The 15000-nt window shown below is 43.8% G+C and overlaps 1 protein-coding gene across 1 annotated transcript; it reads left to right on the forward strand.

The window, feature by feature from the left end:
• Positions 1–8607: 8607 nt before the first annotated feature.
• LOC143296594 (putative acyl-CoA synthetase YngI) lies at positions 8608–10335 on the forward strand. The gene has a single exon (XM_076608620.1). The coding sequence runs from the start codon at positions 8608–8610 to the stop codon at positions 10333–10335; it is 1728 nt and encodes a 575-aa protein (XP_076464735.1).
• The last annotated feature ends 4665 nt before the right edge of the window (positions 10336–15000 follow it).

Raw genomic sequence — 15000 nt, forward strand, 5'->3', positions numbered from 1 at the left:
CCAATATAAACAAAAATGTCCCAAAGTCTGTGGCCTTTCATGCCCTGATGTCACGTTGACCTCAGTTTCGATACTCCTCCACTTCCGCGCTTGGGGCGAGTCCTGTCAATGTCTTTGGTGATTCATGGGTGCTGTTGTTGGAGGGACGTGGTGGCGGTCTCCACTCAGGGAGGGATGCTCACTCAAGTCTGGCTCCTTGACTAAGCCATTATTGTCGTCAGTAGGGGGCTTAGTATGTGGTGTCTTAAGTACGTTAGATCAGAACAAGCACCACTGAACGCCAGCGAAGTGACTTAGCAGCAGTGCAGAGTCTCCTCTGGTGTGTGGCCTCCTGGCGACGTAACATCGATGGCATCATGCTGACTGCCGACGCTGGAACTGTGATGGACGAACCCGGATGTGGTCGTGTTTGGGTGACTCGCAATGAGCGGCGTGGGGGCAATGCCATTGAAACGGTGCAGATGACGGGGCAGCAAAAAAAAAAAAAAAGAAAAAAAAAAAGAAGAAAAGATAATTACACCATTTTAAGACACAAATGAGATAGAAAATAAATATAAATAAACGAACCCCCCCCCCCCCCCCTCCTTTGCATTTTTTTTTCTCGGGATTTACGTGTATGACCGTTTTTACCCCGCCATGCAGGCAGCCATACTCCGCTTTCGGAAGGGTGTATGGTGGGTATGTTCTTGTTTCCATAACCCACCGAACGCTGCTGACATTACAGGATCTTTAACGTGCGTATTTGATCTTCTGCTTGCGTATACACACGAAGGGGGTTCATGTACTAAGCAGGTCTGCACATATATTGACCTGGGAGATCGGAAAAATCTCCACCCTTTACCCACCAGGCGCCGTCGCCGTGATTCGAACCCGGAACCCTCAGATTGAAAGTCTAACGCTTTAACCATTCGGCTATTGCACCCGTCGGACGGAGGAATCATTAAAAATTTGGTCAGCCGTTCTGCTGAGAGCGGGTTGGTAACAGGGTGTTCTGTTGTTGCTAGGGGCTTGGTTGGTTATGACTTTATTCACAACTCGTCCCTCGTGGGAGGGAGAAGAGGAGGCGGTAATTAAGACACTCGCAACTGTCTGTTCAGTTAACTCTTTCCATACGAACGGCGAAAGAGAAGACGTTAACAGCGTTTCACCCCAGTTACCATCATTAAAATATTGCAAGCGGAAGGCTCTTACACTGAAGAAGTGAATGTTGACAAAGAATACCACAATTCTTACGACGGAAGCTGAAGGTTGGGTCATTCAGACACCCACTGGACATCCGAAGGGTCTGTGTAGAGGAGAAGAGAGGACTGGCCGTACTGAATGAGTTAACTGTTGACCTATTTCTCGTTTTGATATGTATTTTTTCTAACTAACACTAGTAATGTATGTCTGTATGGGGTTCATGATGAGAAAATTGAATAAAGATATTTGAATAAATATAAATGAATAAATAAATAAATAAATGAGTAAAGGATACATAAAATTGTTACCGAGCTAATGTTTCGTCAGCAATGGTTTCGTTCTCAAGTAAACGGTAGATAACTGCTGATCATAAAAAAAAGATTCCATTTTGGGTTATTTATTTCCCTTTGACACATTCCGTCACGAGAATGAAAGCAAAAGTGTGTGTGTGTGTGTGTGTGTGTGTGTGTGTGTGTCTGTGTGCGTGCGTGCGTGCGTGTGTGTGTGTGTGTGTGTGTGTGTATGTGCGCGCGCGCGCGTGCGTGCGTGTGTGTGTGCGTGCGTGCGTGCGTGCGTGCGCGCGTGTGTGTGTGTGTGCGCTTGCGCGCGCGCCTTTCTCAGTTGCAGCATGTTTTCACGCTTCGTTCGTATATTGCAGCCGGTGTGTGTGTGTGTTGCCATGGAGATGAACGGATTGGTTGTGTTGTATAGATTGTAGGTCAGGTCTCAAGGTGTTTTCTCATCGCTCTCGTTTTGAGTTGAGTGAAAACCGTAGAAGTAGCTTTCTTTCTTCCTTCCTTCCTTCGTTTGTTTGTTGGTTGGTTCACTGCTGGTGGAGGACTACCGCCTGTGTGTGTGTTGTAGTCCTGTGTGTGTGTATGTGCCTAGAATGTAATAAATGGTACTACTTTCAGAAGAAAAAAAACGAAGAAGAAGAATTGTTGCTGTTGTTTGGTTGTTGTTGTTGTTTTTGTTGTTGTTGTTGTTGTTGTGTTTCCAGTCTGTTTCCTGTTTCTTCACCCACAATCTATACAACACTTTTCTGTCACTTTCTTCTTCTTCTTCTTCTTCTTCTTCTTCTTCTCCTCCTCCTCCTCCTCCTCCTTCCCACTGGTGTCTACGTCTGTAGGTCAGACTCTGTCTCCCCAAAAGCCCCCTCTATCTCTCTCCCCTCTTTGTCTCTCTTTCTCATGAGGGGTCATGGACTGATGAATGAACAATTCAAATTCGCATTCTCTGTCTGTCTGTCTGTCTCTCTCTCTCTCTTTCTGAGCTTGTTGATCCACTTTATGCTCTCGTGAAATAGTGTAACACGTGGGCCATGACTACATTTTCAAATGATCAACACGTTATCCTATTGAATCGCATCGCATTATATTGTATTGTATTGCATCACATCGCATTGCATTGTAGTGTATTGCATTGTATGGCATTGTATTGCATTGTATTGCATCGCATCGCATCGCATTGTATTGTATCGCATTGCATTGTATTGCATTGTATCGCATCGCATTGCATTGTATAGCATTGTATTGCATTGCATCGCATTGTATCGTATTGTATTGTATTGTATTGTATTGTATTGCATTGCATTGCATCGCATCGCATCGCATCGCATTGTATTGTATTATGTTGCATTGCATGGCATTACATTGCATTGTATTGCATCGCATTGCATTGTATAGCATTGTATTGTTTTGTATTGCATTGTATTGCATTCCATCGCATCGCATTGCATTGCATTGCATTGTATTGTATTGTATTATATGGCATTGTATTGCATTATATTGCATCGCATTGCATTGTATAGCATTGTATTGCTTTGTATTGCATTGCATGGCATTGTACTGTATTGTATTGCATTGCATTGTATTGCATTGTATTGTATTGCATTGCATTGTATTGAATAACATTGTATTTCATTTTATCGTATTACATTATATTGTATTTATTGTACTATATTGTACACAAAACAGCACGATGACCTTTTTTTTTTATCACAACAGATTTCTCTGTGTGAAATTCGGGTTTGTCAACCCCTGGGACAGGACGACGCCACAGTCAAACAAACACCACCATCTTTTTTTTCTTTCTTTTTATCCAGTCTGCAAGTGGATTGTTTTACTATTAAAATGAATTTTTCTACAAATTTTTGCCAGGGCCTAGGGACAGCTCTCTTGTTGCCGTTGGTTCATTTACACGCGCTAGATGTATGCTGCACACTGGGACCTTGCTTTATCGTCTCATCCGAATGACTAGCATTCATACCACCACTCAGTCTACTGGAGGGGAGGGGGGGAGTGGGGGGTTGGGGGGGTTGGGGGGGGGCAAGTATGGCGAGTTGGGGAGTGTATTCTTCTTCCTCTTCTTCTACCGCGTTTCTGGACTGCAGTTCCTATGTTTACTCGCACGAATAAGTGGGCTTTTATGCGTATCACGTTTGTTTTGTTTTTTTTGTTTGTTTTTGTTTTTTCTCAGCCATGTGGGCAAAGAAATCTGTTGTGATAAAAAGAAATACAGCATTGTTAACTGTTTTCTCACAGGCATAAAGAACAACAACAACAACAGCAACAACACCCAAACGTTTCATTGCTTGATGATAGTTTTATACCTGCCCTATGTCTACTGGGCGCGGTGGCAGAGTGGTTTTGGGGGCGTAGGACGTATGACCTGGTGTTCACCACTGATCATGGTTCGAGGCCCCGTTTCAGCAAGTTGCATGCTGTTAAGGACTTTCACTTTCCATCGAATTCCCTCACTCCATGCAGGTGAAGATGGGTAGGTTACATGATTCCAGATAGAGGATTAAGCCCTGCCTCCATTCGCCCCAGACACAGTGGATATGATTGAAGTCTCTGCCCCCGATGGACGTAAAAAGCAATGAGTTGGGGTTTTTTTTCTTTTTTTTTAATTTTTAAATTTCTTTTTTTTACCGTAAACCTTTTTGAATCATGTATACAGACAAGTACAAACACGCTGACTGCTTCATCTCAGTAAACAAGTGGAGTGCCAGCACACAATGTGCGCGGCGTAGGCTTTCTCTCCCTCACACACACACACACACACACACACACACACACACACACACACACACACACACACACACACACAGAAGCGAGCACTCGCTTCCTCACAATATACAAGCATGTGTGTGCGTGAGCGTAAGTGTGTGCCTTCTTCTTCTTCTTCATCTGAATGCTTTACTACTACTACTACTACTACTACTACTACTGCTGCTGCTGCTACTACTACTGCTGCTGCTGCTGCTCAGATTTCATTTCCTTCCTCTTCTTCTACTTCTTCTTCTTCTTCAGTGTTTCCCTACACAAAACTGTAGTGCCTACCGATGATGAAGATGATGATGGAGATGATGATGATGAAGATGATAATATCATATTGCATGAAAAAAAAACCAACTCAAAAAGCCACCTTACATCCTGAATCCCCTACATATTTTGCGAGACATGAGAAACAAAATCCTCCACCATTATCGTCAGTTCATTTCCCGTCACTTCATATTCCCCTTTATGCCAATGAGTTAAAACAATTTCCCTGCTTTTGCCACGTAGGTTGACCAATGACAAGTGAGATGACATTGCAGAACTGACTCTCTCTCTCTCTCCCTCTCTCTTCCTCTCCCTCCCTCTCTCTCTTCCTGTCCCCCCCCCCCCCCCCCTCTCTCTCTCTCTCTCTCTGTGTTGTTCGAAGCAGAAGCAGCTTCATGATTGCCGAGGGCGGACGGAAATATAACCTGCAGGATTGAAACGACGCGTTCCCTCTTTTCACCGAGAACAGGTGTGTGTGTGTGTGTGTGTGTGTGTGTGTGTGTGTGTGTGCGTGCGCTCGATCTTTAGTTTAGCGTCTTTTCACTATTAGCGATATTGGACGATAAAAAAAGAAAAAGAAAAAAAAAGTGGGGTGGGGAGAGGGGAATGAGAAGTCAGGATGGATAATACAGAAAAGGTACTACTACTACTACTACTACTACTACTAAGAATTGCATATCAGTATCAGTATCAGTAGCTCAAGGAGGCGTCACTGCGTTCGGACAAATCCATATACGCTACACCACATCTGCCAAGCAGATGCCTGACCAGCAGCGTAACCCAACGCGCTTAGAATTGCATAACTAACATGAAATTAGCTTTAACAGTAACAATTCAATAATGATAATAACTAAAACCATTAACACACTTATGAAGTACATTAAAGGAATGTAGAAAAAGGGTTATGAACTAATGCCTTTGAAAGTTCTACTAAAAGAACCTCGTTAGAAATAACTTCCCCAAAATCATCTGCAGAATAGTTACTCTCTATGAAATACTCGGGCAAGAAGGTACGTAACTGCTGACAGTGAAACAAACTATAATGCAAGCCGAACTGCTTACCACAAATGCATATAACATTTTTTTTTACTATATTTTGTCTTCAGCGCGTCAAGTTTTATTCTGAAGAAGGTACAGGTTATTAATCTTGTATAGCAAGCTGATGAATTCGGTATTTTTTCTTTAATGATATGCTCGGGGAATAATGTCCCTTTCTGTTTTGAAAACTTTGCCTTCCATCGCTTATGAAATCGACCACATGCTGTTTTTTTTCTAACATAGTGTATGCTTCTTTCACGGAAAGTCGGACATGTATTTTTGTCGATTTTTCTGAATCTTGTGCTCCTCTTTTATTTGTATTTGTATGGCTTTTTATTACAACAGATTTCTGTGTGAAATTCGGGCTGCTCTCCCCAGGGAGAGCGCGTCGCCATACTACAGCGCCACCCATTTTTTTTAGCTGCTTTATCAGCAGTTTCATTGCCATAAATGCCCACATGAGAAGGCACTCAACAAAAACTGACATCAGTACCTTTAATCCTCAAACAATGTACCAAATGATTTGCCTCAATAACTAAGTCAGGTCTTGTTTCAAGGGAAAATGATTCTAGAGCATAAAGTACTGATTTGGAATCAACAAAGAATGCTGTTTTCAAGAAAACTATTTGATGGCTCACCAAGTAGCTCAAAGCTTGAATAATAGCAACAAGTTCAGCCGTAAATATGGAAAGATTCTTTCCAATAAAGTAAGATGTTTCAACTTTAAAAGCGGGAATAGAAAAAGCCGCCCCAGAATTTTTGTCATCAAGAACGGATCCATCTGTAAATATATGGAGATGATTCTGGTATTTTTCTGCTATGTATATTCTAGCAGTACTCGTCGTGATATTGATGTTTTCTTCCTTTTTTGTTTCAGAATAATTAATATCAAAATCTGCTTTCAACATTTCCCAAAATGGAATAGGATGATGGTTTTACAGCTAACCTTTTCATGTTAACACCAGATTATTTTAACAGATTTGAAACGTAAGTTGCAACTGTTTCTTATGATGAAATAGCTTTAGCTCTTTTAGGAAAATCAATGTCAGATCTTACTGTCAGTTCATCAGCAATTAAATTTTCTGTCACAGAAGTGTATCTTAAGCGAATTTTGCTGTTGCTAACTCAGGATGCTCATTTAAAGGAAGAATTCCGGCTGTTTTGTATGTTTCCTGGTTGGATGAATGAGAGGGCACTACGAGAGGAATTTTGATAGCCATACAGTCTACACTTTGAATCTTTTGTAATAGATATTTAGGTGCACTGAAAAGTATTTCTTGTGTATGCGTTAACTTAGAGCTTACAAGAGTCATGGAAAGATGAATCAATGTTTTTGTATTAATTCCCCAAGGTATGCGGCTTATAATTTTCATAAAATTGAAACTTTTCCTTGCCTTTGTTAAGATGTAATGAAAGTGAATGTTCCATGTCAGTTCTGAAGTAAGACAAACACCTGAAAACTTCACCACCTGACGTCAATGACGTCAAGTAATTTAAAAATTGGCATGCTCGATGGGTTACCACCTGAATTAAACAACATCATACATGTTTTTTCTGTCGACAAGGCTAGACCATTTTCAAACATACAGCCTAGTTACCAAGGTTGTCAAGATCAGATTGATACAAACGCCGTATGTAATTCTGTGCTCTTTGTGGGGTTGACTTTTTTTTTTAGAATGACACCCATCCACATACAAATGCCATCAGCATACTGTACTATAACTACACGATTTCACAATACCTTTGGGAAATCCTGAATACGAATATTAAAAAGTATATGGGCTATAACTGAGCCCTGTGGAATTCGCGTGTCAAGTTTATGTGGCAAAGAATAATGTGTTCCCACCCTTGCATTCTTATAGTCATTTTTTTGTAAAATGTCAACGTTATCATTATCAGGCAGTAATCATCATCAGCTATTGTAATGATGATAGGCACATGGTCGCTTCCCAAAGTGTCTTTATGTGTTTCCCAGGTACATGATGGAACTAGCTCCGGGGATATTAGTGTCAGGTCAATTGCTGTTGGTCTGTGTTTAGAAACGTCATGAATTCTAGTAACACTACCATCATTCAAAAGATAAAAGGGCTGTCAGTAATATTTTCGATTAAGCGATTGCTTTTCACAGTTCTAGAGTTCTTTTCCCAGAATTTAGAGTGGGCATTGAAATCACCCGTAATTACCCATTTGCCGGGTTGTTGTTCTTGTGATGTTCTGAGCCACTCAGTATTTCGGTTGTTTGGACCTTTCGGGAGATAAACAGAAAGAACGTTAGGAACTTTTTTGTTGCTGAATTTTATTGTAGCCGCACAAGAGTGTATTTCAAAGCTTGCAATAGATTTTGAAACAGGAGACTCACAAAGATTATACTGTAATTCCCTAAGTATATAAACAGCAGTACCTATCTTCTTGCCCTCGTTCCCAGTTTCATTTACTGGTGGAAAATATAAAAACGGGAAGTTTTGGAAACTTACACGCACTGATATCATGTGACTGTAAAATTAAAACGTCACACTTATTTGATGCCAGAAAATGTTTTAGATTACAAAACCTTAAATTTTGAGACCTAAAAGGGGTTGGAATTTACAAGTCTGAAATTACACTTGAGAAAATAGTATCCAAGATGAATATCAGAATGGAATATCCACAACAGAAACTGTCAGATCTTGAATTTGCTGAAATCGTGGACAAATCCACAAGCAACTGTCACATTTCTGAGGAGATCTAACTCCAGTGTGAAGAGATCTAACTCCAGTCATTCAGAACGTTATACGGGTACGTGTGTGTGTGTGTGTGTGCGTGCTTGTGAATGTGTTTGTTTGTTTGTTTGTTTGTTTGTTTGTGTGTGTGTGTGTGTGTGTGTGTGTGTGTGTGCTTATGAATGTGTGTGTGTGTTTGGGTGGCATACCTGAACGAATTAAAACGTTTTTGTCTTTCTCTCGATCACTCAACTCAAAATCGTCCAGTTCCAAAGAAATCAAGACGCAATGCTCACACATTTCTTTTCCTGCCCTGTCCTTTCCTGTAGGTTCCGCACGCAAAAAAAAAACAAACAACAGAAATGACCACACCATCGCCTTCCTCTTACTCCTCCTCCTCCTCCTCATCATCGTCGTCGGACGCTGAAGACAGTTTCCAGAAGGTTCTGACGGTTTCCGCCGCATTGCATCACCGTGCCCAGCACTTCCCGGACACAGCGGCCTTAATCTTCCGGGCCCCCAAGTCGGACGACGAGCGAAGGGTCGTGCTGACCTGGAAGGAGCTCTACGACCTCGGGGGTCGCTGGGCGAGCGTCCTGCATTCCCGGGGGATCGGGCGTGGTCAGCACGTGGTCAGCACGCTGCCCAACTCCCCAGAACGCGCCGTGGTGGACGCGGCGATCCTCCTGTCCGGGGCAGCCACCGTGGACGGCTTCTGTGGGATGTCAGACGCCTCCGACCTCAAAAGCATACTGCGACAGTCCTCCGCCGTGGCTCTTATCCTTGACCCCGACTTCGACCCTGACATGTACGCGGCTCTGCTTCGTGACATCACCGAACCTCTGGAGGATGGAAGCGTGACGTCAGAGTCGCTACCGGATTTGAAATTCCTGTTGCTGGTTCGGAGACGGGAAGGTGGTGATAATGATAACCCGGGAGGTGGTAGTGATTTTTTGAGGTCTTTGCGAGAGGATGTTGGGAGGAGGGTGTTCGTCGAAGAAGGGGTGAAGGAGGAGGATGTGTGTGCCGTGTTCGCCACGTCAGGGTCCACGGGGTTTCCTAAACTGGTGGCGTTCAGTCACCGTCCCCTGGTCATGTTTGTCAAGTCCCTCAAGCGTCCTACCAACTTTGTGGTGTTCAACGTCAACCTGATGGGCTGGTCGAATGGCTTCATCGGCACAACCATTCTGTACGGAGCTACCAGGGTTCTGTGTGATTTCCGAGCTGGGTGGCCTGAGGACTTTCCTCTGTTCATCTACACCAGTGTGAAAGAGGAAGGCGTAACTTCTGGAGGCGTTCCTTTCTACCTGCTTCCGGGTCTGGCGAAGAAGGTGGAGAGTTTGAACGGAGGTCAGCCGATCTTCCAGCTGCTGGGGCTTGGGTCTCAGCCCACCACCAAGCTGGTGGTGAAGGAAGCCTCCAAAGTTGCCCAAAGGATGCTGATTGCCTATGCAGGTACCGAAACGATGGTGATATCCGTGGCCTTCCACGCGAACGTGGACGTTTTTGAGAATTACTTCACGGGACGTCCTGTGCCCGGAGTTGAGGTCAAGGTCTGTGATGAGCAAGGTGAGGAGGTGAAGGCCGACACCCGGGGAGAGATCCTGGTCAGGTCCCCTTATCTGTTCCGGGAATACCTCAACGACCCCGGTGCAACGTCTGCTGCTTTCACTGAGGACGGTTTCTTCCGAACTGGAGATTTGGGTTGGGTGGACGGTGAGGGTCGTCTTTACGTTGAAGGTCGTGGCAAGGACACTATCATGCGAGGCAGAAACTTCATTTACCCAGGAAGCATGGAATCCAGGATCATCAACTGTCCAGCTGTCGCTGATGTTGTGGTGGTAGGGGTACCTGACGCCATCTTTCAGAACGAATTTTGCGTGTGCGTGGTTCTGAAGCCCGGAGACTGGAGCGTTGAAGACGTCAAGCAGTTTGTGGAGAAGGACATCAGGGAGGCGGAATACGAGGACATGTCCGAGACACCTCGCTACTTCGTGGTGTTCGACCGCTTCCCTGTCACCTCCACGGGAAAAACACATCGGGCCGAAGTGAAAAGGATGGCGGAACGGAAGGTTCGGGAAGATCAATAATGCCGAACACCGCACCCTGAGGGTGGGTTGCATGAGCGAACTTTGCAGCGCTAAGTTTGCTCAGAGTTCAGAACGTTCCCAACTCCGCGGTAAGTTCCGTATACTTAGGAACATTCTTAGCTCCAAGCAAACTTAGCGCCCCAAAGATTGCCTCATACAACCCAGCCCACTGATGTCACATCCCAAGTGACAGTTTTCTTATCAACTCACTAATGAAATACGCTTTTTGAGCTGCACACGTTAGGTTCGATCATTTCGAAACAACTGTCACACTGCACTAGACAGGTGAAATGTTCAGTTATACTGGCGTGGATGTTCAATAAATGTACTAATACAAAGATTAAAACGCTTCACTTCAGTATGGACGATTCTCACCATTTGTCCTCTGAACTCTTGCCCTGTGAACTCTCTTACCCAGCAGACCTTCGGCCATTGATGATCACCAAGCCAGCTCTGACCCTACACATTCTCATCCTGTGAACTCTCTCTCTCTCTCTCTCTCTCTCTCTCTCTCTCAACAGTCTGCACGCGTTGGGGGTACGCTGCTGGTCATGGATCTGCTTTGCTGATATGCTGTAGCGTATATGGATTTGTCCGAACGCAGTGACGCCTCCTTGAGTAACTGAACTGAACCGTCTCCATGTGAACTAGTCCTGTGAACTCTCGTCCTGTGTATTCTATACCTGTGAACTCTCGTTCTGTGTATTCTATACCTGTGAACTCTCGTTCTGTGAATTATCGTCCTGTGTATTCTATACCTGTGAACTCTCGTTCTGTGAATTATCGTCCTGTGTATTCTATACCTGTGAACTCTCGTTCTGTGAATTATCGTCCTGTGTATTCTATACCTGTGAACTCTCGTCCTGTGTATTCTATACCTGTGAACTATCTCCTTGTGAATTCTCGTCCTGTGAACTCTCGTTCTGTGTATTCTATACCTGTGAACTCTCGTCCTGTGTATTCTATACCTGTGAACTATCTCCTTGTGAATTCTCGTCCTGTGAACTCTCGTCCTGTGTATTCTATACCTGTGAACTCTCGTCCTGTGTATTCTATACCTGTGAACTATCTCCTTGTGAATTCTCGTCCTGTGAACTCTCGTCCTGTGTATTCTATACCTGTGAACTCTCGTCCTGTGTATTCTATACCTGTGAACTCTCTCCCTGTGAACTATCGTCCAGTGTATTATATACCCGTGAACTCTCTTCCATTGAACTATCGCCCTGTGAAATATCTCCCTGTGAACACATAAAAAAAAGCAAAAAAACTTTCGTCCCATAAACTTTTCCTGTTGGTTATCTCTCTGTGAAGTTCAGTTCGGTTCAGTTACTCAAGGAGGCGTCACTGCGTTCGGACAAATCCATATACGCTACACCACATCTGCTAAGCAGATGCCTGACCAGCAGCGTAACCCAACGCACTCAGTCAGTCAGTTAGGCCTTGAGGAGAAAAAAAGCATAGACAAATAAGTGAATATATAATTGAATTAATGAATTTAAATAAAAGTCTCTCTCTCTCTCTCTCTCTCTCTCTCTCTCTCTCTCTCTCTCTCTCTCTCTCAGTGAACCGTCACCCATTGAACTATCATCCTAAAACTCGTCATATTTCTTTGTGGATGTATCAATACGTTATTTGTACATTGCCATTTCTTAGATTAGTACAGGTTTAGAAAAGAAAAAAAAAATTACTCAGACTGAAGGTTATTCAAGAATCATTGAGGACATACTAAACAGGTTTAGTGCATGTGGGAAAGAGGCGTTTTTGGTGTTATTTTTTGTTTCGTTTTGTTTTTTCCTCTACTGTTGTAATTTTTTGTCTCTGCTTGCTTTTATATTTTGATCTGATGTTTTTTGTCTCTTGGGTTTATCGTGGGTTAAGTCATTCTACTGCAGGTAGGAGATAACTCTTACCATGATTACTTCTTCTGTGGACCAGGTACGAGTATTCTCGTACCAACACACTATTCTAATTTCGTTCATTCTTGTATCGTACACTTGGCATTCTAAGCCAAACCGTTTACTGATCCCGGAAGGATGAAAACGAAGCTTTGTTTGACTGATTGAAACAGCAATTTCTCATTGATTTTTGTTCTTTTAGTAAACTGCCATGTTTTTGGGGTTTTTTTTTCTGCAGTGGTCTCATGTAGTGCTGTTCATCGGGAGTTGTAGCAGGCTTGTAGCTGTGTGGCAGAAAGAGCTGAACGAGTTGTAGCAGGCTTGTAGCTGTGTGGTAGAAAGAGCTGAACGAGTTGTAGCAGGCTTGTAGCTGTGTGGTAGAAAGAGCTGAACGAGTTGTAGCAGGAATGTAGCTGTGTGGTAGAAAGAGCTGAACGAGTTGTAGGCATGTAGCTGTGTGGTAGAAAGAGTTCAGTTTTATCTCGCGGCGAAGAAGCAAAAACTCTCCTTCGCAGCAGATTCCGAAGAGGCTGGGTCACCCTGAACGGAGGCTACCAGGCACACCAGGATCCCATCAGGACACTGGAGAGGAGACACCAGACTACCATCTACCGCCTTCGCACAGGACACTGCGGCCTCCGAGCACACCTGAAGAGGATTGGAGTGGCAGCCACATCCCTATGTGATTGCGGCCAGGCTGACCAGACCCCATCCCATATTCTCCAAGACTGCCCCCTGTATGAGAAGATGCGGCAGCAGTCCTGGCCTGGGGGTGCTGACCTCAACACCAAGCTCTGGGGGACGGTAGCCGATCTTCGCCGGACGTCCGAGTTTGTGGCATCCCTCGGACGTCGACCCTGACTGCGTAGCTGTCGAACGCAAAAGAAAGAAAGATCTCGCGGCGAAGTTTGTCCAAAACGCCTTCTCCTTGGGAGTCCATCGTGATTGAGGATGACGTCAGTGACTCACCCAGGACATGCAGAACGCCAGTCCAAAGGTAGACACACACTTATTGCGGCCGGACCACGGTCAGGCAGGCACTAGTCAGGTGATAGGTAGGTCTCGTCTTCCTCTCTTTTGCGGAACTGACGAATCTTCTTCTTCTTCTTCTTCTTCGGTAGTGGACTGCAACTCGTATTTACGTTCACTCGTATGTACACGAGTGGGCTTTTACTTGTATGACCGTTTTTCACCCCGCCATGTATGGAGCTACACTCCGTTTTCGGGGTATGCATGCTGGGTATGTTCTTCTTTCCATAACCCACCGAACGCCTACATGGATTACAGGATCTTTAACGTGCGTATTTGATCTTCTGCTTGCGTATATATATATATATATATATATATATATATATATATATATATATATATATATATATATATATACGCACAAAAGGGGTTCAGGCACTAGCAGGTTTGCACATATATTGATCTGGAAAATCTCCACCCTTTACCAACCAGGCGCCGTCACCGAGATTCAAACCCGGGACGACCGCGTCAAATACGCCTCTCCTTGAACGCCAGGACTTCCTTGTGGTTTTTGTTTATGCTTTTTTTTTCTTTTTTGATTAATATGATTTTGTTTTGTTTTATATTGGGTAGTTTCGTTTTTGGTCGTTTTGTTTAATTAACGTCTCGCTTTCATAACCGAAATATACACAGATAAATAAATATTCAGAAAAAAGCCACCAAAAGTTGTGAGTGTTTTGTGTACTTACCTTTGTGAGAGTGAGTGAGGCAGAGTGGTTGCACAACTGAGCGTGCAGAGAAAAAAGTGCACATGTACGCAGGCAGGCATACACACACATTGTGCACACACATGAGAGAGAGAGAGAGAAATAGAGAGAGAGAGAGAGAGAGAGAGCTGGGTTCCCACAGACTTGGAGAAACAAAATTCCCAACCTTTTCCCAACCTTTCCCAACCCCAGCACCAGTTTTCCCGACCATGTTACATCTCATACACATATAGTTACAGCAGGTAAATTTTTATTTTCTATACACTAGCTTGAATTAAAAGAAATGAAGAAACTCACCATTCTCACAGCAGGCACAGTACTCTGTATTCTTTTCAGTTCCCTCTACTTGAAGGAGTCTTGCGATGAAAAAGTCGATAAATTGTAGAATGACAAAAAACAATCTAGTCCACATGCTGTCCACAGTCCTTATGTAAACAGCATCTAAAGTTTCAAAAGAAAGAGCAATGGTGTGATGTATTCCCCGAAATTCCCACTACATATCTGGAAAGTGTATTGCAAAAGAAAAAGTCTCATTGCTCTCAAGAATCAAATCAGACAAAATTCCACGATTTGTTTCACAATCACCCCTCACAGTCCAGTTATGTATAGCATATTTACATACAACTTGCATTGCTTTCGTCTCACACGGCCTATTGCTTAAAGGCTTTGCTCTTTTCAGCCAGCATGCTGTCAAGGTTTGCCAGTTCCTCTTTCTTCTCAGACGCTCTTCTTCTGAGAGCGTTCGACTGGGCCAGAAGGGACAGAGCAGCCAGTTGTTCTGCCTTTTCAGCTTTAGCAGCAGATGCAGCCTCCAGTCCATCAATGTTTTCCTGAAGTCTTCGCCTTTTAGCCTTCAGCTGCTCTACCTCTTCAGCTTCTGCTTTTCTCTTGGCCTTTCTTCCTCCAGGTACAGGTCGTAGCGACGCCTGGCTGATGATGCGAAGGACAGCATCTCTTTGGCACTCTGGCTGGACCACCAGCTCTCCTGACTGCATCAATAATTAGACACCTGGAAACCAGGGACCTCTTCTTCA

This window comes from Babylonia areolata, chromosome 21 (genome assembly GCF_041734735.1).
Source record: "Babylonia areolata isolate BAREFJ2019XMU chromosome 21, ASM4173473v1, whole genome shotgun sequence".
Taxonomy (NCBI): domain Eukaryota; kingdom Metazoa; phylum Mollusca; class Gastropoda; order Neogastropoda; family Buccinidae; genus Babylonia; species Babylonia areolata.